Source organism: Camelina sativa, chromosome 8, assembly GCF_000633955.1.
Source record: "Camelina sativa cultivar DH55 chromosome 8, Cs, whole genome shotgun sequence".
Taxonomy (NCBI): Eukaryota; Viridiplantae; Streptophyta; class Magnoliopsida; order Brassicales; family Brassicaceae; genus Camelina; species Camelina sativa.
This window is the reverse complement of record NC_025692.1, coordinates 14,090,338-14,117,616: the sequence shown is the minus strand read 5'-3', so window position 1 is coordinate 14,117,616 and position 27,279 is coordinate 14,090,338. Positions and strand designations below refer to the sequence as shown.

Genomic DNA, 27,279 nt, shown 5'->3' with positions numbered 1-27,279 from the left:
TGCGATGAATAATTATACTCTTAAGAATCCTACTGCTATCGGTAGAGAGTATATGGTAGAAAAATTTAACCAAGCATTCAACATGAATATAACTTATGGATTCTTCAAAAACAAACTTGATGAATTCAAAAAAAGTTACAAGAGGTGGAAGGTTCTTACGCATAAAACCGGAATCACGGTTGATCATGATACATCCATGATATATGCATCTGACTCATGGTGGAAGGATCAAGAGTTTGTAAGTATAAATAATTCTTTTACTCATCAAGATATGTTTTAAATTTTGGTATCACGAATCTAAATAATTTAAATTTATAGGGATGCAAAGTAACAATAAGCTTGAACCGAAAGCCACCTCAATTTTGGGATGTGATGCAACGATGTTTCATATTACATGATGTTCAATCACAATCTCAACACTCCGCTCGACAAAGAAGAGAACAGTTGATGAACGAGCATGCAAATGATGAAGAGGATCATGATGATTCAGACAGCGATAGTGGTGACATTCCACCTCAAATTCCTGTGACGCAAGACGAAGAAGAAGAAGGGTATCATGTTACCATTGATGACGATGACACGAACCAAAATTCTGCTCGTAGAGGCCAACAACGTGGGAGGCTAAATTTGCAGTCAACCGCCAGACGTGGGAGTAATTCACAAAGATCTGGAGGAAGCTCACGAGTTTCTACTGGCAGTGGTTCACGAGGAACTCGTAGGAGACAATCTTTTGAGACAACAATACAAGACACCATTGCTGGCTATAGAGAATTCCAACGACAAAGCTTTCAACAACTACGCCCTGGTGGTTTTGACCAAGATGATTATGATGAATTTAAAAAGGCAGAAGCGATATTTAATGATCTTGACCTTCCCAAACATACTAGATTTTATTGGGCCTGCATTAATGCACTTAAGGAGCTAGTATTTTGGCGTAAGTATTTCATTGACATACCCTCAAGCACCGACGAGGATAAGCTACAATTGTTGGAAACGATGACTGGTGTTTCGCGGAATAACCAAGATGTGCCAAAACAGTTAGGTGCAGGCCATTCATTTGGGAGTCCCCATTCAGGAGGTCTATCATCCAACAGTCCATCTTCTGTGGGTAATAATTTAGGAGCGCAAAATTCACCTGGTTTTTGGGGACCTCGTTATCAACAATGGGGAACACCACCAAATGCTCCACAGGCAGATCATCAGGAACGATTCCGGTAAATGTTTAGTACGGATTTTCACTTGGTGACCAAGTTGAAAATACGAGGAATACTCAACAAGAAACTTCACCTATCATTCAACAAACATCATCATCTGGTCTCGGTTTCACAAACTATTTTGAAAGTGGACAAATACTACAAACACCTAGACCAGGAGGTCTTTTCAATATTTGGGGAACCTCTCAAGGACCAAATGAAAATAATCAAAGCGATGTCGGAGATGAAGATTAATTTGTTGTAATTTCGTTTTATCAATTTGTTTTTTTGGCTCATTTATGTTAAAATTTTATTTTAAATTTAATGTAATTTGTTCTTTTAAAATAATATATGTATAATGACATGTCGTTTGTAATGAATTTCAGGCATTTCGTATATGTCAACTGCGATCACAAGGCCTCAACAATCTCAATTTTGAAGAGAGAATTGAACTGTGGAATTTGGAAAATGAAGAATTAGTAATTCAACCAGCTTTGACTTATTATGATCGATATTTTCAAAGGGTACCAGCACAAACTGATGGAGGTATGGGATGGAAGAATATTTGGCGTCGACTATAACAAGTTGATGCTGCTTGTCTTCAACTATTACGAATGTCACTTCCATGTTTCACGGCATTGTGTAATATGTTGCAAACAAACTATGGTCTACAACCAACATTTAATGTAGGGTTTGAAGAGAGTGTGGCTATGTTTCTACGGATATGTGGGCACAATGAAGTTCAAAGGGATGTTGGTTTAAGATTTGGCCGAAATCAAGAGACTGTGCAAAGAAAATTTAGGGAAGTTCTTAAGGCAACAGAGTTATTAGCATGTGATTATATTAGAACTCCAACAAGACAAGAGTTGTATCGCATTCCTGAAAGACTTCAAGTAGACCGAAGATATTGGCCATATTTTAGTGGATTCGTTGGAGCTATGGATGGGACTCATGTGTGCGTCAAAGTAAAGCCTGAGTTACAAGGAATGTATTGGAATCGGCACGATAATGCATCATTGAACATCATGGCAATATGTGATTTGAATATGTTATTCACATATATCTGGAATGGAGCACCAGGATCATGCCACGATACAGCTGTTCTGCAAATGGCACAACAAAGTGATACAGAGTTTCCTTTGCCTCCATCAAATAAGTATTATCTCGTTGATTCTGGTTATTCAAACAAACAAGGATTCTTGCTCCTTATAGATCATCACGAAATCGAGTTGTGAGATATCATATGTCCCAGTTTCATTCTGGTCCTCCTCCAAGGAATAAACATGAATTGTTCAACCAATGTCATGCATCTTTACGTTCTGTTATTGAAAGAACGTTTGGAGTTTGGAAGAAGAAGTGGAGGATACTTTCTGATTTTCCAAGATATAATGTTCAAATTCAGAAAAGAGTGGTAATGGCTACAGTAGGACTACATAATTTCATCAGGATTTCAAATTTCTCGGATGCAGATTTCGTAGATGTACTGACTGAGACGAACAACAACCAAAATTTTGAGCATGATATAGGTGACATGGATGCAACAGAGATAGCAGATGGAGAAGCTATGACGCAAATAAGAGATACTATTGCAAATATATTATGGGAAAATCAAAATAATCGATAATTTTTTCAAAAAAATTGTATCTTTTTATAGTTGAACATTTTATCAATATGTCACACACAAAAAAGTACTTTTTGATCAACTATAATATTTAAGATTTATAAATACAATTATTTTTATTATTAATTCAAACATACTAATTATTAATAAATTTATTTATAATATATGTAATCCGCACGGCTTTTCCTTCTTTTACCATTCACACAATTAATACTGAACCGCAAATAGTTTTTTCACCAATCAAATATCATTCTGTACTGCTTATTTTGTATAAACCGCACTTGTCCTGCAAATTGTACATACCGCAGTTGAACCATACCACATTCTAAAACCAAAACTGCAGTCACCATTCGGATCCTAAATTCAGACCATTTATAGGAAAAAAAAAGGAAGGGTTACGGTCGGGTCGGATCAAGTGCGGGGGACCCGGATCCGTTTTTAATTGCCGCCCCCATAAGGTCCTTACACACTCAAAAACCTAATGCTTCTTTCTTCTTCGCCTCCTCCTCTTCTTCTTCTTCTTCTTCTTCATCTCTCATCTCCGTCTCAGAGAGAGTGTTCACTTCCCCTTCAACCGTCATGCTTGAGTACCGTTGCAGCTCCGTTGACTGGAAACCATCTCCGGTGGTAGCCCTAGTTAACAGCGCCGACGACTCTCAAGTCGCCGCGGCTCGCGAGGACGGTTCTCTTGAAATCTGGCTCGTCTCCCCCGGCGCCGTTGGATGGCACTGTCAACTCGTACGTACTCTACGGGTTCCTCTTTGGAAAAACCCTAGTTTCTTCTCTTCCGATTTAAGCTATTCTTTTAGCAAAATCGAATTGGATTCGTGAAGTATGTCGAGTTGATTTGTGTTTGTTTTTTGGTTTTTTATTTTTATTAATTTTCCGGGGTTAGACTATCCATGGCGATCCAAATTCGAGAATCTCATCTCTTGCGTGGTGCCGTGCTGGTTCTAATCGGCTGCCTTCTGGTCGTTTGTTTTCTTCAAGCATCGATGGCTCCATTTCTGAATGGGATCTTTTCGATTTGAAGCAGAAGGTTTTAACATCTCCCCAACTCTCTCATACTTAAGATTCTCTTATTTACATTTTTGTGTCGTATTTAGTTTTTTTTTTTGGTGTTTAAATGCAGATTGTGCTAGAGTCAATTGGAGTCTCAATCTGGCAAATGGCGTTGGCTCCGATTAATGTACCCTCAGTTGATGTAGAAGAAGGTAAAGCTAAAGAGATTGAGAATGGATACTCGAGTGAGAAATCGAATGATGAGGAAGAGAGTGCTGGAAGTGAAGAAGATGATGATTCTGACTCTGATGAGTTTCATGAGCTCCTATCAGATAGGCTTCTTGCTGCTGCTTGTGATGATGGCTGTGTGAGACTGTACCGTATCTCTGACTTAGACAAGTTAACTTACTATAGATCATTGCCTAGGGTTAGTGGTGAGACATCTTCACCACCCCTTTGATTATTAATAATAATAATAATTTCCATTCTCTATCTTTTTTGTTTACTTAGCTTTGTGGAAATGCATCTTTGCAGGACGTGCTTTAAGTGTAACATGGAGTCCAGATGCAAAGAGGATATTTTCCGGTAGCAGTGATGGGTGAGTTTTATAGATTTCATTAAAGATCTATGTTTATATGGATAGGTAGAATAAGTTATTCTGAGTAACCTTCTTCTGTGGCAACAATCATTTGTAGGCTGATAAGATGCTGGGACGCAAACTCGTGTCAAGAGGTATACAGAATTACAGTTGGTCTTGGAGGACTGGGAAGTAGTTCTGAGATCTGTGTTTGGTCACTACTTTCTTTGAGGTACAGATGATGATGTTTGAATTTTAACATTGTTTGCTTTTATATTTCTTGTACTGAGGATATATATTCTTACTCTAGGTGTTCAGTTCTTGTGAGTGGAGACAGTACCGGAACTGTACAATTTTGGGATAGTCAGTTTGGAACCCTTTTGGAATCACACTCTAATCACAAAGGTGATGTCAATACCCTTGCAGCAGCCCCCAGCCATAATCGAGTCTTTTCTGCTGGTGCGGATGGACAGGTAAATGAAATTGCTAGAATGCAGTAATTGTTATAGAATAGATTTGACCGATGATTTTAGAATATAGTTGATTATGTATCAGATTATCAAGGTTAAATTTATTTTTTTGTTGATTGGAATTATTTCTTTTACTAGGAACAAATACTTTGACCAATTGTAGAAATTTGATATATGTATTAGAAGAGTGCTTTTCTCAAATGTTTGTTATGTTTTTTTATTGCAATGGTTTTCAACATTCTACTTCTCTGATCTCTTATCTGTAGGTTATTCTTTATAAGCTCTCCGGTAGTACTAGCAGTTCTCAAGAATTGAAGCCTTCTCAGAAATGGGATTATATTGGTTATGTAAAGGCTCATACACATGACATCAGAGCTCTTACAGTTGCAGTACCAATTAGTCGAGAAGGTAAGAGTCACATTGAGATCATATTATTCAAAAAAATTAGGATGTCCTGTTATATATGCTCTGCAATCAAATTTCTTTTCGGATGCATACTTTAGCCAATAGACACACCCACCCCTATATATCTTAAAGCTGGTGGGTCTTTAGTTATTGAATCACTATTAAGTCCCATTATTTTGCAGATCCTTTTTCGGATGATATATTGCCAGATAAAGCAAGTCGTAAACATCGCAAAAAGGGAAAGCCAGTTGACTTTACGTATCATAAATGGGCTCATTTGGGTGTCCCGATGCTTATTTCTGCTGGTGATGATGCAAAACTTTTTGCATATTCAATTCAGGAATTTACCAAGTTCTCTCCACATGATATATGCCCTGCGCCTCAGAGAGTACCCATGCAAATGGTACATAATTCGGTGTTCGATAAGACTTCTCTTCTCCTGGCTCAGGGTATTAGTACTTTAGATATTCTTCGACTTAACGTAAGCAGTGATTCTAGTGGACGTGCCTCAACAAAGTCATTGGTTCGTGTTAAAAGTAGAGACTCCAGGAAGATCATATGCAGTGCAATTTCTAACACTGGATCACTTTTTGCTTACTCTGACCAAATCGGCCCCAGTCTGTTTGAGTTGAAGAAAAATGAATTTGTAAAGAGTCCATGGAGTGTCAGTAGAAGGCGACTTCCTGAACTTCCATTTGCGCATTCCATGGTTTTCAGTTCAGACTGCTCTCACCTAATAATAGCAGGGCATGATAGAAGGATATATGTATGTGCTGGATTTGTGCTTTTAATCAGTAGTTCTCATGTTTGAATTGTGTGTATTGTTTGAATTTACCCTAACTTCTGTATCATGATTTTCTTGGCAGACTATTGACATTAGTAGTTTGGAGCTAGTATATACATTTACACCTTCTCGAGAGGAGCATGATGACGAAGCTCCACCAAAGGAGCCTCCGATGACAAAATTATATACCAGCTCAGATGGTCAGTGGCTAGCTGCTATCAATTGCTTTGGGGACATCTATGTATTCAACCTGGAAACACAAAGGTGGGAACTTGGCGAAGCGTTGCTTGCTTAACTCCAGCTGATTGTACTTTTGTATTGACGTTTTTATTCTGATGTTGGCTTTGATTGACAGGCAGCACTGGTTCATATCAAGGCTTGATGGTGCATCTGTTGCAGCTGCTGGTTTTCATCCTTGGAATAACAATGTGCTTGTGATCTCAACCTCCTCGAATCAGGTCTTTGCTTTTGATGTTGAGGCTAGACAGCTAGGCAAGTGGTCGATGCTAAACACATATGTTCTGCCAAAGAGGTATCAAGAATTTCCTGGCGAGGTAATTGGACTCTCATTCTCCCCGTCGCCAAATTCGTCGTCTGTGATAGTTTACAGTTCCAGGTACTGGTTGCACTATATAGCCTAGTCAAACTGCAATCTACACTTATATAAAACACACAGAAACATCTATAATCGTAAAACTTCATATTTTTATTTGCATAGCAGGGCGAAGTGTTTGATCGACTTTGGAAAGCCTGTGGAAGAAGATGAAGAGAATGGGTTACCAAATGGCAATCTGTCTAAAACGCTAGAAGGTAAACTTGTCAACATGGGCTTGAAAAAGGGGAAGGGTACAAACCGAAAACGTAGGCTAGAAGAGTATCAGTTGGAGGGTAAGAGTAACGAGAAGAAGAACTTTGAAATATTACCCTCAAAGCATCCAGTTTTATTCGTGGGTCACCTTTCTAAAAATTCGATCCTGGTGATAGAGAAACCGTGGATGGATGTCGTCAAGAGTTTAGATACTCAACCAGTGGACAGACATATTTTTGGAACTTAGAAGACTAAGGGATTTGTTTGTCTGAAGAAGATGACCAATGACCAATTCTTTGTTTGTCTGGTTTGAGGGTACACTAAGTAGAAAGGCCGATAGAGATGTGGAGAGTGAAGAAACAAACTGTTCTACTTTCTTTCTTTTTTCCCTTTTGTCTTTTTAACTATTGATGAATCCATTATGTTGTGTAATGTCGCCTAAGAAAATGAATTTTGTTTCAACATTAGTTGCTTTCTTTTGACACCCAGTTTGGTTCTTAGTTTTTTACATTGCAAAATCGATCAAACACTGTTTAACGTTGTCCATAAAAAATTGTATTCTCCTCCTAAATAATCAATTCTATGGATGTTATGGTCTTGTTCGTTTGTGTGTCGCTGGTTCCAGTGACCAGCGATATTGTTTGTTGTTTGGTTTCCTGCTTCTGGATCCTGTCATTAAATCAGCGGTTGTTGCTAAAAACTATCGTTATATTGTTCGTTTTATTGTTGCTGGATACTGTTACTAAATTAGCGACTGTCGTTATATCGTTCGTTTGACTGTCACTAGAGACTGATTTTTTTTAAGTTTTTACCTTTTAAATGTATAATAAATATGTGTATTGATGAAAATTTTAAATTGTGTAGATTTAAATTAACTAAAAAAATAAATTAAGGAAATAAGTTGTAATTAATCAATTCTAATACCATTAATTACATAAGTATTATTCTCATAAAAAATTAAAGTTTCACACTAAAACTTTTTAGTAAAGCAATTGATGTCCTCTACCAATCTGACCGATGATAGTATCACGTAACCCTTCCATTGCTCTGTCTCCAATATGTTCATATGGAGTGTATCCACCATGATCATCATCATCATCATCTTCATCATCATCATCACCATCTTCATTGCCATGAATATGATATTTTTTTAATCTTTGCCAACGTATAAAATCATTGTCATGGTTGCTGTCACAATCTTGATCCACTTAGTCAAACCATACTTAGGATGCCTACAATCTAAGATTCTCCATTTTGCTTGAAGGATCGATGGAGATGGAGGTTGAAGTTCTACGGATCGATAAAGATGAGAGAAGTTCTATGGATCGATGCGTATATGGATAGATGAAGATGAGATGGAGGTTTGAAATTCTATGGATCGATGGGAAGAGAGATCGATGGAGATGAGAAGATAGATCGATATTAGGGTTTTTTTTGTTATTTTTTAAAAAAGACGGGAACATTTTAGTAATTATTGGTTTCAATCGTCATGTTTTTAAAATCAATCTCTAAAAAAAGCAGCGATCGACAATTGAGTTGCTGGTCGCTGAATCTTGTCGCTGCGACTGGTCATTAAACCAACGACAAGCAAACAAACAATATTTGGTCGTTATCGCTGGTTTCTGTCGCCAGCGACAGGGAAACGAACATGACCTTATATAAAATATAGAAATGAAAGGTTCATCCATTGGTTTTGGTTTTATTTTAAGAGAGAATAGATATATTCTCTTAAAGTATTTGCAACTGAATTTCCAACTTTAACTAGATGACAAGGCATTGTGCAATTGTGGTTATACAAAATTACAAAACTAACTTTTTTTCAATAAAGAAGATTGTGTCTCTTTCTTCCATCTAGAAGAACATGCAATATTGTTTCATGTTAAGAAAATACTCATCTGGTCAGGAAGTGTTTTTAGTTAAGTGGAAACAATACCACATTTGCGACCGATCTAACTAAAGTTCGATTTCACTAAGTAGTAGCAGATTCATAATTTATTTATCTACACGATGGAAAACTTTTTTTTTTTAAATTACGATTCTAGAGTTTGTATCCAAACATTTATTTGATGCGCGTGTATAGATGTAGCTAGCTACATGTGATGAAATGAAACACATACTCACACGCTTCATAGATGTACATCTCCTATTATATAAAAATATTTGTTTCCTCAACAAAATTAAAAAACTATTAAAAAATATATAGTTACAAATTTTTATTTACATGTGTATAAAATTTTATTAATTAAATAGTAACTAAGGTGAAAACCCTTAGAAAAACCCTTAGAACTGTTGAAACAAATTATTTTTGATCAAGAATATGCATATATTAATTTTTGATCAAACATGCACAAATTATTCTTGATCAAGTAATTGTAATTTTTTTAAAATTTCTTAAGATTATTAATTTTATCTAATTTATATTGTTATTTCTTTCAATTTTCAGGAAATAGTTATCCAGTGTTCAAGAAAGCGCTAGGCGGTATCTGGGCGGTAACTTAGCGCCTAGCGCCTAGAACGCCTAGTCGGGGTTTAAGCGTTTTTAGGCGGTTTAGACGTTTATAATATGAAACATTATATATATGATATTATATATAAAATTATGCAAAAAAATATGTTAGAAGAAATAAATAATAATAAATCATAAACCAAACTTAGAACAAATACATTTATTTAATTTAGATTAATAATATATGAACATTTATAAATATGTATATGAATATAATACTTAAAATTTTAAATATATGCAGTTAAAAATAAAATATATATATACTAAAATAATATTATGTGATTGGAGGTGATCTAAGCGGTCGTCTAGGCGTCTAGGCGTCTGCAGAGCGCCTAGCGCCTAGACGGCGCCTAGACGGCGCCTAGACGGCCGCCTAGACCGCTTTCTTGAACAATGTAGTTATCATCCAAAAGACAGTGAACACATAATTTCAATATTTGCATAGTAAAAAATCGCTTTAAGTCAAATAAAAATAATATAATCAATTGGTTAAAAAGTTTTGAAAGAAAAAAATTAAATTTACAATCAACCTTATTTAAAATAGGAATAAAAAACCAAAATATTTGAAAGAACTGAGAAAAATATCAAAATAATTGATTTTGATTTTATTTTCACGTGTTATCTTATTTCATTTGAGAAAAATGTCAAAAAGCGTTAACTTTTAAATTTGGAATTATTTTATCTCTTGGTTTAAAATTATTGATTAAACCATCAAGTTCTTGTTCACTTTGTAGATAAATGACAAATTTTTGTTGATTTAGCCGTTTGATACATGTGGTTAAATAGACATACAGAACATATTTACGATGTTAATTGCCCTTAATGCTTTAAATAGTCAAATTAACAAAAACAATTGTTGTTTATTTATGACAAAGAAAAACTTAATAATTTAATCGACATTTTCAAAGTTTGAAACTAAAGTCACAAATTTGAAAGTCCATACATCATTTATGCATTTTAACCAAAACAAATGTAATATTCGCTCTGTTTCACAAAAAGTATCATTTTAACGTATTTCACACAAACTAAAAAAACTTAAATTATACATGTTTGTCTCTATTTAATAATCAGTTAATTATTTAAATCTAATAAAATTAATTTTGGGGTTTAAGGGTAAATTAAAAAATTTAGCATAAAAAATACATAGGAAATACAGTATAAAAAGACATTCTTTGTAAAACATTTTTCTTTTTTTAAATAACACTCACTCTTTGTGAAACAGTATTACATTTGTTTCGGCTAAAATGATAAATGATGACTTCCAAATTTGATATTGATATTTTATTCTTACGCCTATTCCTCTTTCACATTTCACCATGTTAGAATGGAAAAGGGTTTCAATTCACCAAACCAAACTGTTAACCGAATCGAACAAAACATGTGAGGGTTTCTGCTGGGCTTGAAAGTAAAATACTAATATATGGAAAGCTTGAAAGAGAAAAAAAAAAAAAAAAAGTTGTTGGCCATATTTATCCAAAACTGGAGGTAGGCGGGAACATTGTGAACCGCATCGGCGTCGAATGGGTCAATCAGCTTCCAGATTCCGACGATCTAAAGGTAAATTCACTTCTCCGGTACTACCCGACGAAGCCGAAGAAGATGAGCCGTACGATTACACTTGTAACTTACCAGACGAGTGTGTATCGTTGATTTTCCAATCGCTAACTTGCGGTGCCGACCGGAAACGTTGTTCACTTGTGTGTCGTCGTTGGTTAAAGATCGAAGGACAGTGTCGTCATCGTCTCTCTCTCAAAGCACAATCAGATCTCATCTCAGCTGTTCCTTCCCTTTTTTCTAGGTTTGATTCTGTTACTAAGTTGGTTCTTAGAAGTGACCGTAGATCTCTTGGTATCTCCGACGACGCATTCGTTATGATTTCGGTTAGATGTCGGAATCTGACCCAGTTGAAGCTACGCGCTTGCCGCGAGATCTCGGATTTAGGAATGGTTGCTTTCTCCAAGAATTGTAGAGGTTTGAAGAAGGTATCATTTGGATCTTGTGGGTTTGGGGTTAAAGGGATGAATGCTTTGTTGAATAATTCTTTAGGTCTAGAGGAACTGTCGGTGAAACGGTTGCGTGGAATTAACGCTGCTGCTGAGCTTATAGGCCCTGGACCGGGAGCAGCTGCGGGTTCGTTGAAGATGATTTGTTTAAAAGAGCTGCATAATGGTCAGTGCTTTGCTCCATTGTTAAGCGGAGCTAAAGGTCTTCGGACTTTGAAAATTTCCAGGTGTTCAGGGGACTGGGATCGGGTTTTTGAGGAGGTAGGTAATCAGGTTAATGTCATTGTTGAGATACATCTAGAGAGGATCCAGATGAGTGATTTGGGTCTAACCGCAATATCGAAATGTTCGGGTGTTGAGATTTTGCACCTTGTCAAAACTCCTGATTGTACAAATATTGGTCTGGCTTTGGTGGCTGAAGGGTGTAAACTTCTAAGAAAGCTTCACATTGATGGATGGAAGACGAATCGAATCGGTGATGACGGGCTTATAGTAGTTGCTAATTCCTGCTGGAATTTGCAGGAGTTGGTTTTGATTGGTGTGAACCCTACAAACTTAAGTTTGGAAGCCCTTGCCTCAAATTGTCTTAACTTGGAGCGATTGGCATTGTGTGGAAGTGACACTGTAGGTGACACCGAGCTACGTTGTATTGCTGAAAAATGTTTGGCACTGAAGAAGCTTTGCGTTAAAAACTGCCCCATTACTGATGATGGGATCCAAGCATTTGGGACCGGATGCCCAAATCTGGTTAAAGTGAAGGTTAAGAAGTGTAGAGGAGTGACCAATGAAGGAGCTGATCGCTTAAGGACAAGAAGGGCGTTGCTTGTTGTCAATTTGGATATTCCAGAGACACCAATTGCCGAGGCTAGTGCCAGTGAAGGTGGAGCACAAGTGGATGCAGTTGACTCACCTCCATTCAGATTCCAAATACCAACCCTGGGCATTGCATCTGGTAGCACCAGCCGGTCAACCTCGCTTAAGTCAAGACTTGGGTTTTTGAGCCGGAGAAACTTAGTTGCTTGCGCACTGACAAGGTTGGGAAGTCGTAGCAGCTCCCAGCATGACTAGTGATTATGCAAAGGATGTGGAAATACGTTGAGACAGTATTAACAAACGGGAGTTTGACCTTTCTTTTTAATTTATTTTGAAAGGTGTTTTTCGTTTTCTGTAGCAGCTGTGTCTTGTTGTCATATTGATTCAGCAATTGTTTAGAAATTAGAATGTTCAAGTTCATTGTCAAAGAAAGTTTCTTCACATCATGTCGCCAGAATTAATCTGATTCATATCTTAATGACCCAGATGGTTTGAAACACAAACATAAGTCTATCACACAAAAACAGATGGTCATCAGATCAGCGACATCAATGCAACTTCGTGTAATTTCAGATTTTAGCTATTACCATCACAAAAAAAAAAGAGAAGAATCTATCAGACCTAAAATAGCCACTTTGCTATTTCGATCAAGTCAACCTATAACATCATGCAAGTCTGAACATCCTTTGCACAGGGATATTAAAAGAAAACAAGACCGTAATTGCAACATTGACTAATCTCTTTTTGGAGCCTCAACGCCAGTATGATTTAGGACATCTTTCTACTATCAATTGGCTTTCTTCTCCTTTGCTGCTGCAGGCTTTGAATACAAGAGGATCTGAGTCAGGATGCTTCCGTTGGTGATGACTCCTAGAGCAAAACCCGTAAGAACTATGGAAAGGTTGAGGAAAACGACAGAATTCTAAAAAGCATATATGAGAAATCGTGTTTGTATGATTACAGCATGCATAAGAAAAATAAAATGTTAGCTGAGAAGGATACTGCTAAGTGGAGCCTTTTCCTGGAGGCAAGTGAAAACTCTCACTGCGAGCAAAGCAAACAAGTATTACGAGACAAGAAACTATTACATATCCAATGGAAGCTAGAAGAAGCCCTTTTACCTATGGACCCGGCAAAGTTCATGAAGAAAGTTAAGAAACTAAGTTCTCCAGTGCTTTTGTTCTGTAGAGAGAGAGTAATGTGAATCAAACACAGTGTCCGGAGGACTTTACACAAAATGTATGCATATAGATATAGTTTTGAAAGTATACTTTTGTAGAATCTATAGAAATACTTATTTATTAAAACAAGCATACATGTATCCAAAGTTTGAAACAAAATGTGTAAATGCATCTTTACTCTTCCCAATTCAAGACCCAAACAAAAAAATATCACTTGATTTGGAGAAGGGGAACTCATCCAGGGAAGGATTGTAAGGTAAACTATACTATGACAGTTACTTATAAATCGATCAATGGAACATAAAGGCGTAAATGTAAGATAAGTGCACCCATTGAAACATGACTGAAGCTTAAAACACCGTTCATACTTAGTTGAACAAGAAGATTCACAAAGAAAAAAAGAGTATTTAAGTATAGACTCACTTTGAAGTTCTTCCATATCTGAGGGAGTCTTGCGAAGAGAAATATTGCATGCTGTGAAGCCTACAACACAGATGTACTCTCAATATATATATCCACACATACACAAAGCCTTAAGTGAATAAAAATAAGGAGTTTTTCCTCACATAAAGAGCTTCGAAGAGCGTAGGATTAATCTGTCCAGCAAGCACAGTTGGAGCGACAGCACAATATCTGTATCGGCTTAGAATTAAGAAAAAACTAATACAAAGAGTCTCAAATCAAACAAGGGTAAGAAATTGTTAAAACTGAGAGGATACAAGAGTGGCCTGAGCCAAGTTGTTACAGGGACTGGTTGAGAATAGTAATAGATACAAGCAACCAAAATCAAAGCTGCAACGATAAATAAGAGGATATCAGAAATCACAACAAATGAACATATATAACCAAAATTTTCCTATTTGACAAATCATAGTATAATAATCAAGATTAGGGTTCTCGATATGTAACCACTCCAATTAAAAAAAAAAAATTAAGTGTGATCATATATTAAACCTTGGATCAAAAGAAAAGCCATTTCGCCGAAAGCGGAAAAGGGAAGGCCTTTATGCAAACAATAAGCAAGTGAAATTGTATAGCCAACGACCTCAAGCTCAAATGCCACAACACTTAAGCCTCGCACACTCTTATGTTGCACGATTTTCATTATCTAAAAAAACCAAATAAGAAGCACAAACAAAAAAACAGTCACAATGTTTGGAAATTAGGGTTTGGAAATTGAAAAAACGAAGTTGAATTGTGGAATTATATACCTGAGGGAGCTTGACAGTGATGGAAGCAGCGACGAGGCAGTAACCTAGAAGCTTTGAAATTAGAGGAAGAAGGCAATCTTTCTCCGGGAACTCACCGTTACGGAGAGATCCGATCGCGCAGCTCATGTCGATTCCGAGATAATCCATTGTTTTCTTCTTCCTCTTTGAGCGGCTTGGATCTTACTAGACAGAAGAAGCCCGAAGGGATTTGCTTATAGGCGCTGGTAATATAAGGCGGATCGGGCGGCGGATCAAAATCTATAAATCTCCCAAAGCGTCAACAATGTGTGTGTGTATTCTAATTTCCTCCTGTTATAAAACTTTTTTTAAAATTACTTAGAAAATAAGTAAAACAATATCCAACCAAACCTTTAACAGTGGATCAACCACAGTTTAATTAATTCCGGTCTCAAACCAATTTTAGTTCTGTAATTGTACTCTCATTCTTAGAAAACCATTCTAAACCCTATCCTTTTTTTTGAACGAAAGTCCAGTTACCCAAGTTTGTTCTTACCAAACCGATCCAAACCGATCCAAACCAATTATATTGAGGAATAAAATAAAAATATAATCGACCAATCACAAAAAAATTCCACGTTAGTATCAACATCCGCTCATCGTCGCCCGATAAACAAAATCCAGCTATTTCTTTCACCATTTTTTTTGGAACAAACTTAGGATAATATTAATTAGAATCCAAGAACACCTCCAAGTGTTTGATATGATCGAAGACCGGATTCCTGCTCAGAGCAAATAAAGCATTCCGCATTGCTTGTGCTTCCGCTACAAGAGCTGATTAGACAAAAGATCGTGAGGTGGAGAAGTAGAGGGGCTCCAAACCTTGGCCGCATAGCTTTGTTGTCTCACACCATGCCGCATCAACAACATATTTAAATGCATCTACTAGGGGAGTAGGGGGAGATTTGATTTTATAAGGGAGTAAAATAGGTATAGAGGCCTAAGCCTCTTGCCATTCTCCTGCTTCTCGTATAGACTTACTGACAATATCTTGTACAGAAAAGTGACGATCTTCAAAGATGAGAAGATTTCGTGCTTTCCACATGTTTCACATAATCCAAGGTGGTAAATAAGGAGTAGTTCCTCTAGCCCTGTGGGAAGTAGTGTAGATGTCTGGAGCGATGAGGTTAGGACAGAGTGGTAGTCGGGAAACGTACTTGTGTGAAATCTCCTATATAATAAAACGGAAATCACAACATTGTTTTGTAGACTATATAATTTTAATAAATTGGTTACAAATAGATTATACATTAATTGATATTGATTGATATTAATTTGTTACAAGTTATGTGGTAGGTGTAACTTGTGTAACAGTTCATTTTCGGAAGATATTGATATTGATATTAATTTGTTACAATTTCATCTCTTTGTAATTTTTCTCATCGATTTCTTAAAGAGAATATTATTAATTCTCTTTTTACTCATAGCAAAATATATCCTCCAAAGATTTAGTTCCTATCACGTTATTTCCAAAAGGAAAAAACAGAATATTACAAAATAATTGTAAACAGAATATTAAAAAAACTGGTAAGCATAAAATATGAATAAAATCTAAAAAAATAATAACAATTTTTTTGTAGACTATATAATTTTTATAAATTAGTTACAAAATAGGTTATACATTAAATATATGTTGGTTAAAAAAAAGATTATAAGATTAATTGGTCAGTGGGCTACATGAATACAGTAAAAACATATCCCAAAGAATACTCTTAAAGAAAATATTCCAATGATTTATACAATTTTTAAAATAAAATCTTTATTATTCCATGTATTGTTACAAAATAAAATCTTTACTATTAGGCATAAAAATATATTGTTAGGCATAAAAAGAATAAAATCATGGCAATTTATCACATTTAATCGTGATTTCCGAGATCTTATTGTGCAATGAAAATAAATTTTTAGCTAAGCACGGGTCATGTTAAAAACTTTCACCAAACTTCTTCAAAATTAAAATAAAAACAAACAACAAACATAACCATTTCTCATACATAAAATTACAAAATTAATAATATAAAACTTACAAAATATGTGTTTTTTCAAGCCATCATATTTAGCATATGATTTTATTGAATAATGTTTTATTCAAAAAAACTTTTAAAAACAATCATATAAATTATATTTTATTCTAAAATTATAATATAAATAAAAGAAGTTTTATAGCATGGGTCCTAATCTAGTGGTTGATGTAAAGGAGCAGTTTCCCAAACCTTTTGGGCAAAAGGACAGTCAAGAAAAATATGATTCTCGTCTTCTCTTTTACCACATCGCTTGCAATTATGAGCAGTGATAAGTGTTAGAATTGCGGAAGTAGAATTGCAGAGAGAATAAACAGAGAATATAATAGAATTCTTAGATTAGATTATCTCACATGTAAATTACAAACCATATATATATAGAGATTGCTATTACACATGTAGCCGTTGCTAGACATTAAGAATGAAAGAGACAGAACATGGACTTGTTACAGAACGTTTATATTGAGAGAGACTTGTGTTGCCTTGTTTGACTAGTTGAGCTCGTTCACCAAGACAACATGTGACTTCTTCTCTGTGACACCCTGCAATCACCATCATCTAGATCCTTCTATTACAATGTGTCTCGATACTTATAGGGCCTCTGTTTCACCACATTCTTATACGGATTACAGCCCATTAGTGACTTGTACGGACAGTCGTACAGACAGGAGATTACTTGTCACTGATCTCACATCCTTAATTAATAATAAGACCTCTCTTGGCAAAATGACTTCCTAAGGAGAGGGCTCCATTTGCTGCCTTCCACATGAAGCTTTTTATTTTTGGACCAAGTTTCAGTTGCCAAATGTTCTTGACCCAATTAAAGGATTGTCCGTCTCTCATGACAGGGGAGAGAGTCACGGGGGAGTCGAGTCTCTTGCTAGATGATATGCTGTCTTTGTTGAGTATTGTCCTGACTTTTTAGGGAGCCAGATCAGCGAATCATGTAGGTGCAGAGTACTGAGATTAATGGATTTGATTGCATCCTCATATTGAGGTAAGTCGTCTGTAATGGTTGTAAGGTCCCACTCCTTTGAAAGTGAATAAATCAAATCCTTAACCAGCATATAGTAAGAATGTGACACTCCGATTTCAGAGACTTGCGGAGAGGTTTAAAAGAATTGATTTGACCACCTATGTCACCAAAGTGCACTTATCTTTTCGGTCAAAGGTCGTGAGAGAACTCCAGAGTTAAGCGTGCTTGAGCTGGAGTAGTCTCAGGATGAGTGACCCTCCGGGAAGTGACTGTCGGAACTGTGCGAGTGAGGACAAAACACAAGGAAAGATCATGTGGTGACTTGTAGGGACGATAACAAGTCTTTAAAGCCTTCCAGACGTAGCAAACCAGCCATCGGATATGGATGGGCTCACGGGCCTAGTGAGAGGTCGTAAGGCCCATTAAGGAAGGTGGGCCCATGGACTAGGATTGGACATGGGACCTAGTAAGAGGTGGCGGTCGGGGCATTAAAGGTGGTATCAGAGCCGAACCCAGACAAGTGTGGAGTCGATTGGACTCACACTGTCAGGGGTGACGGTCTTGGTGTGCAACGAGGACGTTGCGATCTGTTAGTGGGGGTGAATTGTGACATCTCGGTTTCAGAGACTTGCAGAGAGGTTTAAAAGAATTGATTTGGCCACTTATGTCACCAAAGTGCACTTATCTTTTCGGTCAAAGGTCCTGAGAGAATTCCAGAGTTAAGCGTGCTTGAGCTGGAGTAGTCTCAGGATGGGTGACCTTCCGGGAAGTGACTGTCGGATCTGTGTGAGTGAGGACAAAACATAGGGAAAGATCATGTGGTGACTTGTAGGGACGGTAACAAGGTTTTATAGCCTCCCAAACGTAGCAAATAGGCCGTCGGATATAGATGGGCTCATGGACCTAGTGAGAGGTCGTGAGGCCCATTAAGAAAGGTGGACCCATGGACTAGGATTGGACATGGGACCCACTAAGAGGTGGCGATCAGGGCGTTACAAAGAATCATGGTTAGGTGGATCAATGGGAATTAGCTGTATGGTTAAAGATAACCGAGGATCCTGTCACATTCTTGTTGAGTTACCATTACCTATGGACCATCCAAGACCTTTCCGAAGGAGATATATTCCTATCAGTATTCCATGTCATCCATGAGAAGCCGATGAAGGAGATCTGCATTCCAAGAAGGATGAAGAGTGTCCATACTTTCCAAAGAGAATCTTGGCTAGCAAAGAAGTTAGAGTGTTTAGAAGGCGCCATCCAATTTTGGCGCATGATTGAAGGCTTCTATGTCTTTGAAGCCTAATCCTCCTACAAACTTAGGGAGTGTCAACTTATCCTAAGCAACCCAACTCGTTTTTTTCTTTCCCAATTTTTCATCCCATCAAAAACGAGTAAGAACATAGCGACCGTGGTAACTTAAAGCATAAGATGGCATCGATTGGTGGACTTATTTTAAGAGAATCTGATTCCCTGCCATAGACAGGAAACGATAAGACCATATATGAGCCCGTTGTCCGATTTTGTCCAATATTCTTGAGAAGATATCACCATTTTTTCTCCAAAAATGTTCAGAGAGACGTAATATTTACTTATGTCACCTTCTTGGTTGATTTTTAAAGCTTGCTTGACTCTCTGTTTCGTTGCATCAGAGGTTTTGGAGGAGAAAGTTATAGCCGATTTAACGAGATTAATGCTTTGTCCCGATATTGCTTCGTTCTATCACCATTAAAAGTGAAGTTTACATCTCCCGGTAAGTTCCTCTTCTTCTTTTACAAATGTATTTTTTTTTATCTTAAATCTCGTTACATCTATAGAATGTTATTGATGTTGTATTTGAAATTTGGAGATTTTAATTAGATTTGACAATTATGTTAGACATTTTAAGGGGATCGTAAAAATATTTTTACTTGGGGATATCTAGACAGAGCAAATTAGCGGAAGCATGGGATCACCGTCGTCGGAGACGGCATCGGGGGGATCAGCTCAATGAGGTTGAATAGATCCTGTACCAACTAAGGGATGTACGCTCATTAGGAGAGGATAAATTTCTATGGCGGGGTAAGAATGATGTTTTTCGATCCAAGTTTTCCACATCGGATACGTGGAACCATATTAGAACCACAGCGAGTACGGTAGCCTGGCATAAGGGGGTTTGGTTCACTCACTGTACACCAAAGTTTTCCTTCTGTGTGTGGCTCGCCGTCCAAGACCGTCTATCCACTGGTGCTCGTATGATTATGTGGAATGGTGGGGCTGCGGGAATGTGTTCTTTCTGCAACTCGAGTTTAGAGACGCGTGACCATCTCTTCTTCTCATGTCCGTTTGTCTCGGATGTGTGGTCCAGCTTGGCGAAGAATCTACTCCAGACTGCTTTCTCAACGGATTGGTCTATTCTAATGGCTCACATTTCACAATCTCAGTTGCCTCGATCAGAAGGGTTTCTTATTCGATATGTTCTCCAGGCTACGGTGTATTCAGTCTGGAGAGAACGCAATGGGAGGAGGCATGGGGAGTCGCCAACTACTGCTGCGAATTTAATTGGCTGGGTGGACAGACAGGTTCGAGATCAGCTCCTTGCAATTGGGAGAATGGGGGATCACCGGTTTCAAACAACATTTCAGCTCTGGTTACAGTCACGTATTTAGTTTCTTTATAAACGTTTTTACGTTCAAAGTTCAGGGTTTTTTAAGTCTAAGTTTCTCTTAATTCTATTCTGAAACAGATGCACTAGTTGTAACAAAGTATTTTTTTCTTTTGAATATAAGTGAACATTAAATTCAAAATATATATATATATATATATTTTTAAGGTTGGTTAAAACATTTTAATGGACTATAGTTGTTAAATTGTAGTTAATCGTAGGTAGATTAGTGTTTTTGTCCAACAATCAGTTTGCAAATAAAGTATAACAAAAAAAACTGGAAATAAATGTTCAAAGTAGTGTAACTGAAAAAGTGTATAATAACTGGTACAACTAGTTTTCGTGAGATAAAATCCCTGCTTTAAAAATCGTTAGACGTTAGTCAGACGGTGAGGGAGGACCTAGCGATTAATCGAAAAATTGGATTTAAACCGGAGATTAATCGGAGACTAGTTTTAGGAGTTTTTATTACTAAATAATAAAATATCTAATTATTACGATTATATAGAAGTTTTACCGAAATATTATCGAAATGTTTGACAGCTCAATTGGTTGAAGGCTTGCTAAGAATCGCTAATGTAATGGGTTCAATTCCCTGTCCATTTTCATCGTTTTTACAAAGGGCACAATTGTGATTTGTCAGCCATCTTTTCCACATACGACTAAGATACTGTAAAACCCTAATCTATGGCAGTCAACTTTTTTTAACTCAATTTTTACAGATTTCATCATATTTTCTTTTGGAAATGACATAGAAATAGTAGATATCCAAACTTAACATCATATTTAAATGGAAAATCAACTCAAATATAAGTTTTTTTTTTCTGTTGCCCGATTTTGTTTCCGATCTAGGTATAATCTTGGCGGCTCTTTGCTGCCTAGCGATTACACGGCGTGGAATCGGTCAAATCGGCCTATTTTTTGAACAGGGGATAAAATGTACAACTAGTACAACTGTTATAATCGGTATTTTCTACTATAAGTCATTATATATTAATTTAGTTTTTTTTTAGAAAAGAAACAATAAGCAATCTTTCCATAAATATACATATATACTATTAGAAGGGAAACATTTTTAATAAAAAAACATAGAGTTTGAGATTATTATAATGAAATGCCCTTTCAAACAAAATAAGGATATGTATAACTCACAAATATTATATGTGATAAGTTTAGCCAAAAAATCGGAACCAAACAGACTGATATTTAAGTGTATTATCCGTATCCAAACATATACTCCAATAATTGGGGTTTGCGTATAGGGATAACATAAAAATGAAAAAATAATTTGAGGAAAACAAAATTAATTTCTACTGAACACAAAAATAGGAACTACCGTCTACACTATTAACAATGACAAGAGAATCCCCTAATCGGCGCCAACAATTATAATGTGATTTTGTAAAGGTAACCATATATGGATACAAATTTATTTTATGAATCTATCATAATCTTTAAATTAAAAAAAAAAATTATATATTTCGCATATTTAGTACTAACCATAACAATAACAACTATAATGATATGTAATTCCCTAAATCTTTCATATCATATACTGCGATTTTAAAAATCTAATCACATATAAAACCATTGAAATATAAAATATTAATCACAAAGTCAAATTTCCAAAATTTAAAGAATATTAACTAATATGCATATCAAGATTGTATCATAATCCATATATACTTCGAATAACTTTATGAGATTCCTATTTTTGCTAAATCTATTAATTACCAATATGTTAATATCTATAGTTTGAAATTTAAAATTTAGAAACTCTCCAAATAGTTATATTCAAACTATCGTAAATTTAGGAACTTACAAAATCTTTTTATTAAGAATTTTATTCAGAAAAATATATAGTTTCATTTTATAGAAAATTAGGTAAATGAATTTCAAAGAATATTCTGGAACCGATCGACCTATCCTATAAATATATTTATCGTGTGAGTTACTGATCTATATTACTCTCAGTTCACGAAAAACTATCACATCCCAATATCTCCAAAACCAAAAAGTACTCACAATAAAGATTTAATATAAAAAATGAAGCACCATCAACCAGCAGCAAAGTCGTCAAACATTTCAATACGTAATCCCGCGTTACAATAAAGATACTCCATATGTAAAAACAATACACTCCACAATTAGGAGAACTCCTTCTAAATTATTCTTGATGATGAAACTGTAAGTCTCTATATATGATAAATTTTATAATCAGTTGTATCTTTCTTATAACTTACTAACGTTATATGTTTTAATGTTGTTTGTTTACAGAGAACAAAAATGAATTTTGAAGTTAATAAGACAATTGAGTACAGCTTCTGAAGGTTACACTTATGCAATATCTTACGAACCACCAAAAGATTTTTTTTTTTTTTTTTCATTATTCTTGTGATTTTAATTAGTTTTTGTTCTTTTCGTTTAGTTTATAACTCATCCATCATCATCGTTTTTCTCCTTTTGTAGAGTTCATGGAACAAACTTTTCTATTTTGTTCTATTAAAAATTATAATTGGTTGTAAATTTTATATACTTGGGTCATGTACTTTAATTAGTGTCTCTGGTAAGTCCTCTAAACATACAGATGAACAAAAAAAACGTTTAATATATCAAATATGGGTACTTTCTTGAATCATTAGACTGTTTTTCTATTTTTTTTGTTGGCATCATTCGAGATTAGGATTAATTGCTCAATCTTTTGGTAAAACACTCCTTATTATAACTTAATTATGTCATATGATATGTGTTTAGATCGGTTTCTCTCTTTTACGTGTAATATGTAGGTCCCGTAATATGTATGATATAATTTTCTGTATATAGCAATCACAACTGTGGTAACAATATCTCAGATCTTGAAGAACAATCGAGTGATGGACTCGCATCAGAAAAGAGTAAGCTCACTAGTAGAAATTTCTCCTATAGACATGAAAGAGTCACGATCACTAGGTGGCATTTTTCCAATTAGACACGAAAAAGTCACAAAATGCCACGAAGTTAAAAATAATGAAATACGTGATATTTTCGTGGTTTAATCGTGGCTTCATTAGCCACGAAATGGTCTCGTTTTTTACGTCACTTCTTTAGCTACGTTATGGTCACAATATATACGTGATTAAGTGGCCACAAATTAAAACTGTGGCTTAACCATGACTAAGCTGCCATAATTTATTTTTTATCCTAATACGTTTTGGTTTTCCGGGAATAGCTGGATTTTTTTGGCACCCAAATATTTGAGTTTCCTGGATTAGCTGAAATCTTTGACCCCAAATTATTTTGTTTCAGAATATTTCACTTATTAAAAATTATTTGTTTGACAAAAAAGGAAAAAATAGAAAACAAATAAGAAAACCCTCACACTCAAATCCTTCGACTTAACACTTAGAAAAAAAGCAGTTACTCTTCAAGAATCGTCATGCCTTCGTCCAGCCAAACCTCCGATAACCGTCGCCCACAAACCTCCGACCATCGTCGCCCACAAACCTCCGGCTTGAATCCGGTGATACGTCTTCTTCTCCTACTTCCTCTCCATTTCCATTGTTTCATCTTCTTCAATGTATTTGTTTTTTCTATTTCAACAATCCCATACCCATTTAACCCTCTCCATTCGGATATGTTTGTGAAATTTGACAACGAATCCCTCATCTTCGGCTTGGATTCAACCCGCTCAAAGATAAATCTTTTTTTTTCTCTTTGTTTCACATCTAACCATTTTGTTTCAGATCTAACCATTAGATCTAACCATTTTTTCTAGATCTCATAGTTGTCAACACTCTTCGATGTTTAAAAGTTAAATCTCTCGTTTCTTACTACCCCCAAATCAACCTACAACAATTGGATTTTTGTTTTATTTCTTAGGATCTAAAGAAGTAAACGCATGTAGCGACAGAAGGAAAGTGCGGTGGCGGAGGAGATTGGCGGAGAGCAAAGCATTTCTTCGTTGAATCATTTTTTATTTTCTATTTCAATATTGTTTTGTATAATTAAAATTATTTTAGGCTTTTTAATGAACAAATCATTTTGATATTTTGTATTAATCTATAATAGCCAATTTTTTTAATTAAAATTATAAGAAAAGTCACAGATTTTAGTCATTGATTATTTCGTGGCTACTAACCACGGATATTTATCTGGCAAATGCATGACTAACCAAGTTACGAAGTACGCGTGCCAAAACCGTGGCTATAATGTCACGAAAAGATACGAAATTTTTTAGGACACGATCGTATACACACAATTTTTTTTCGTGTCTGTGTGGTCATATAGCCACAAAAATATACCCTTAGTCACAGAATTTTCCATGGCTATACGCTCTATTTTTACTAGTGAAGTCAATTTACTCAATTCTCTCTTCTTAACTACCATCAATGTTAAGGTATAGAGAACACACACAACAAATAACCCGCTTGGAACGCACCAAACAAACACTCTTTATTCAATCTTATATAAAAACTCTCGAATCTTACAAGACTTGAAACTAAGCTCACTCTTCTATCTATCTAACACAACACCCTCGGTAGATCTAAAAAAGTTCAAACACACTCACCTTCTAAGCTTTTTATGATTGCTTGAAGGTTACAAATCTCACAACTCTTTTCACGGCTAGCACTCGTCTTTTTATACCCGCACACAAGATCTCTAACCTAAATCTTTGTGCATCCTAACAAAAAGAAAATATCCTTGATTCCCAAGAATATTACTTCCTTATTCTCTTAACGAGATATACTCTCAATATCTTCGAGTATATCACGATTGCTTCTTCCTTCCAAATCCCATGACTCGTCATCTTGTCCAACAATCTTTCTCCACATCAGCACTTCATGCCACATCAGCTAATCATACCTCTGGGACTCTCCACAACATCGTGTCACCGTCAGAGCTCTGATGCACTATCAATCTCACCCTTTTTGACTGAATCTTGCCATACAAGTACCCATTGCATCGAACCTGAAAATACACAAACAGTAACAGCCAAAGCGCACCCGTACCAGCAAAGTATTGCATCTCACAAAAACACAGACGGTTAACCAATGAATAAGTACTTGTTAAAACAAATTCGATCATCCAACAAATCCAAACCGAGTCTTAAAACCCAAAAAAACCATCAAGTCTAAAAAAAATCAACAGAGAGCAAAAAATAAAACAACAGCTCCCCCATAGCCCAAAATCCCGCTCAAGCTTCATAATCAGACTCATCTCCCCCTGCTTGTTTGGTAGAGATTAGTCAAAAAAATCAATAGGATATGCCAGAACGAAATACAAGTAGAGAGAGAACTACTTACCAGCGTCCAAGGTGTCTTGCAGAATCTTGATGGCAAACTGGATGGTTTGCGCGCTGCAGAGGAACCACTCCGAAGAACAGACTCCGTAGGGCGTGAAGGAGTCTTCTTCCCCTGGGTCTTCTTCGTGTCCTGTGGCCGAAGGCTCGAAACAGGTCGCTGAGGTTCCAAGAGCTGATGGATGAGGCTGGGAAACGGCAACCGGAAGCCTGATTGAGCTTGCAGATCCAACTGTATGATCTGATCGTGGATCATCCTCCCAAAGTCAAACCGAATGCGATGCATGATCATATAGATCACCATCGCTCTGTTCGTCGAGATATAACCAGTGTTCACCATGGGAGACCAGTTGCTGCAGCATATCTTATGCAGATCCTTGAAGACCGGGTTCTTGATCGCCGTCAACACCAGCTGCTTGCACGAATTCACTTTACCACCGGATTGAAAGAGAGCCAGATCCTCCTCCAAAATAGCAGCTGTCTGCAGTCGTTGTTCGCGCACATCAACAGATTGTAGACCAAATAAGGCATTGATGTGGCTTGGAGAAAATTCATAAACCCAGTCTCTGATAAGCACATCAACCGACTCCTCCTCAACCGTAACTGTTGGAAGATTTGCCCAGAACTCATAGACCACATCAGAATCATAAGACCCTAATTGGGTGATGGTTTTCAGCATACCAGCTTGATCGATCAGCTCCCTAGCTTGATCATCCACTCCAAGAGAGTAGCAAAATTCAGAGGCAAGGGTTCGAGAGGCAAAGAAACCATACCGTCGAGCAGCGTCAGAGGATATGAACCGTTTTGAGTCGAACGCTTGGAGTCGCGGCTGTCGGCATCAGCAGTCAATTGTCTCTTGCGCAGACGCGATGAGACTCCCTGACTCGACAGAGTAGGCATGGGAACATCACCGGTGAGATCAACCACCGGGAACCAAGAATGCACCACCCTTGGAGGGGAAGATGAAGAGTCGCATGTCTTGTGTTCCACCTCGATGAAAGCAGGAACTGGCAACGAATTCTCTGGAGCTGGAGTCGCTAAAGTCGAATCGTCCCGAGGCTCGTAAACAACCATCGCCGTGGTAGGATCAATCAGCACATGAGGAGACAGTGGAGGCAGTGATGACAACAGAGTGTGAAGCTCCTCATCCGAGCTCGAGTCATAGTGAAAGCCACTAAAGATTGATGATACTAGGATTTTTGTGTGTCTTATCCTAGCAGGTTCAATTAACCTTATGCAGTTGTAATACTTAAGGTGTCAATCCAGTTGGGAAACTTTACTAACACTTAAGATGCAATCAAGAAATCACAAGTTAAACCAATTCAATAAGAGTGTTTTTACCTAACAGTCCTAGAATGATTAGAATGCAAAACGGAAATGTGTTCTAGAACTAGAAACGAAAAAGAATAACAAGAAGCGAAAATGAATAAAAACAGAATCAAGTCTAAGCATGAACTAAAAAGCAAGAAACAAAACAGTCTCAGGAATGTAATAAAAATCAGAAAGAAAGAGGTCCTAAGGATGGGAGTAATTGATGTCGGTAGAGTATCCTAGTCTATAGAGTGTTTAACATGTCACAAACAAACAATCCCTAAACAATGAACATCTCTTCTTAGCTAATCCAATCTCTTGACATAAGCTACTCAAAATCAACCACTTCCAAACCTAGCTCTCGCTAGAGAAACATGATCAAGCATGGCATGACAAACAAGTTCATTCACGTCAACAAACATCCTAGACAACTAATCTCTTAGTCTAGGAACGTAAGTCT

The 27,279-nt window shown here is 36.6% G+C and overlaps 4 protein-coding genes and 1 pseudogene across 5 annotated transcripts; 4 read left to right on the top strand and 1 right to left on the bottom strand.

Moving 5' to 3' along the window:
- Positions 5-1,218, top strand: LOC104709520. The gene is made up of 4 exons (XM_010426117.1): positions 5-55; positions 152-238; positions 319-805; positions 956-1,218. The coding sequence occupies exons 1-4, from the start codon at positions 5-7 to the stop codon at positions 1,216-1,218; spliced, it is 888 nt and encodes a 295-aa protein (XP_010424419.1).
- Positions 2,132-2,817, top strand: LOC109125935 (annotated as a pseudogene).
- On the top strand, positions 3,299-7,360 carry LOC104722240 (U3 small nucleolar RNA-associated protein 4). Of its 2 annotated transcripts, none has more exons than XM_019228463.1 (11): positions 3,299-3,552; positions 3,710-3,853; positions 3,947-4,250; positions 4,351-4,414; positions 4,512-4,625; positions 4,704-4,866; positions 5,130-5,271; positions 5,451-6,034; positions 6,135-6,316; positions 6,408-6,668; positions 6,771-7,360. In XM_019228463.1, exons 1-11 carry the CDS (start codon positions 3,394-3,396, stop codon positions 7,105-7,107), a joined length of 2,454 nt encoding a protein of 817 aa, XP_019084008.1. In that variant the 5' UTR covers positions 3,299-3,393; the 3' UTR covers positions 7,108-7,360. The 2 variants fall into 2 exon arrangements, with proteins under 2 accessions (XP_019084008.1, XP_019084007.1); XM_019228462.1 differs by having other exon boundaries at positions 3,394-3,552; positions 6,774-7,360.
- LOC104707145 (putative F-box/LRR-repeat protein 8) lies at positions 10,675-12,783 on the top strand. Its single transcript, XM_010423426.2, has one exon. It carries the CDS (start codon positions 10,887-10,889, stop codon positions 12,435-12,437), a length of 1,551 nt encoding a protein of 516 aa, XP_010421728.1. The 5' UTR covers positions 10,675-10,886; the 3' UTR covers positions 12,438-12,783.
- Positions 12,741-14,939, bottom strand: LOC104707146 (mannose-P-dolichol utilization defect 1 protein homolog 2). Its single transcript, XM_010423427.2, has 8 exons — positions 14,575-14,939; positions 14,318-14,471; positions 14,083-14,155; positions 13,930-13,996; positions 13,787-13,846; positions 13,304-13,364; positions 13,185-13,226; positions 12,741-13,073 (listed from the first exon to the last, which is right to left on the bottom strand). The coding sequence occupies exons 1-8, from the start codon at positions 14,719-14,721 to the stop codon at positions 12,970-12,972; spliced, it is 708 nt and encodes a 235-aa protein (XP_010421729.1). The 5' UTR covers positions 14,722-14,939; the 3' UTR covers positions 12,741-12,969.

Coding starts and splice junctions, on each gene's coding strand:
- LOC104709520 (XM_010426117.1), top strand. CDS start 5: ATGAATAATTATACTCTTAAGAATCCTACTGCTATCGGTAGAGAGTAT. Junction 56..151: donor CTATCGGTAGAGAGTATATG/GTAGAAAAATTT, acceptor AAGAGGTGGAAG/GTTCTTACGCATAAAACCGG. Junction 239..318: donor GGTGGAAGGATCAAGAGTTT/GTAAGTATAAAT, acceptor TTAAATTTATAG/GGATGCAAAGTAACAATAAG.
- LOC104722240 (XM_019228463.1), top strand. CDS start 3,394: ATGCTTGAGTACCGTTGCAGCTCCGTTGACTGGAAACCATCTCCGGTG. Junction 3,854..3,946: donor TTTTCGATTTGAAGCAGAAG/GTTTTAACATCT, acceptor GTTTAAATGCAG/ATTGTGCTAGAGTCAATTGG. Junction 4,867..5,129: donor CTGCTGGTGCGGATGGACAG/GTAAATGAAATT, acceptor TCTTATCTGTAG/GTTATTCTTTATAAGCTCTC.
- LOC104707145 (XM_010423426.2), top strand. CDS start 10,887: ATGGGTCAATCAGCTTCCAGATTCCGACGATCTAAAGGTAAATTCACT.
- LOC104707146 (XM_010423427.2), bottom strand. CDS start 14,721: ATGGATTATCTCGGAATCGACATGAGCTGCGCGATCGGATCTCTCCGT. Junction 14,472..14,574: donor TCACTGTCAAGCTCCCTCAG/GTATATAATTCC, acceptor TGGTTTTTTTAG/ATAATGAAAATCGTGCAACA. Junction 13,074..13,184: donor GGAAAAGGCTCCACTTAGCA/GTATCCTTCTCA, acceptor ACCTTTCCATAG/TTCTTACGGGTTTTGCTCTA.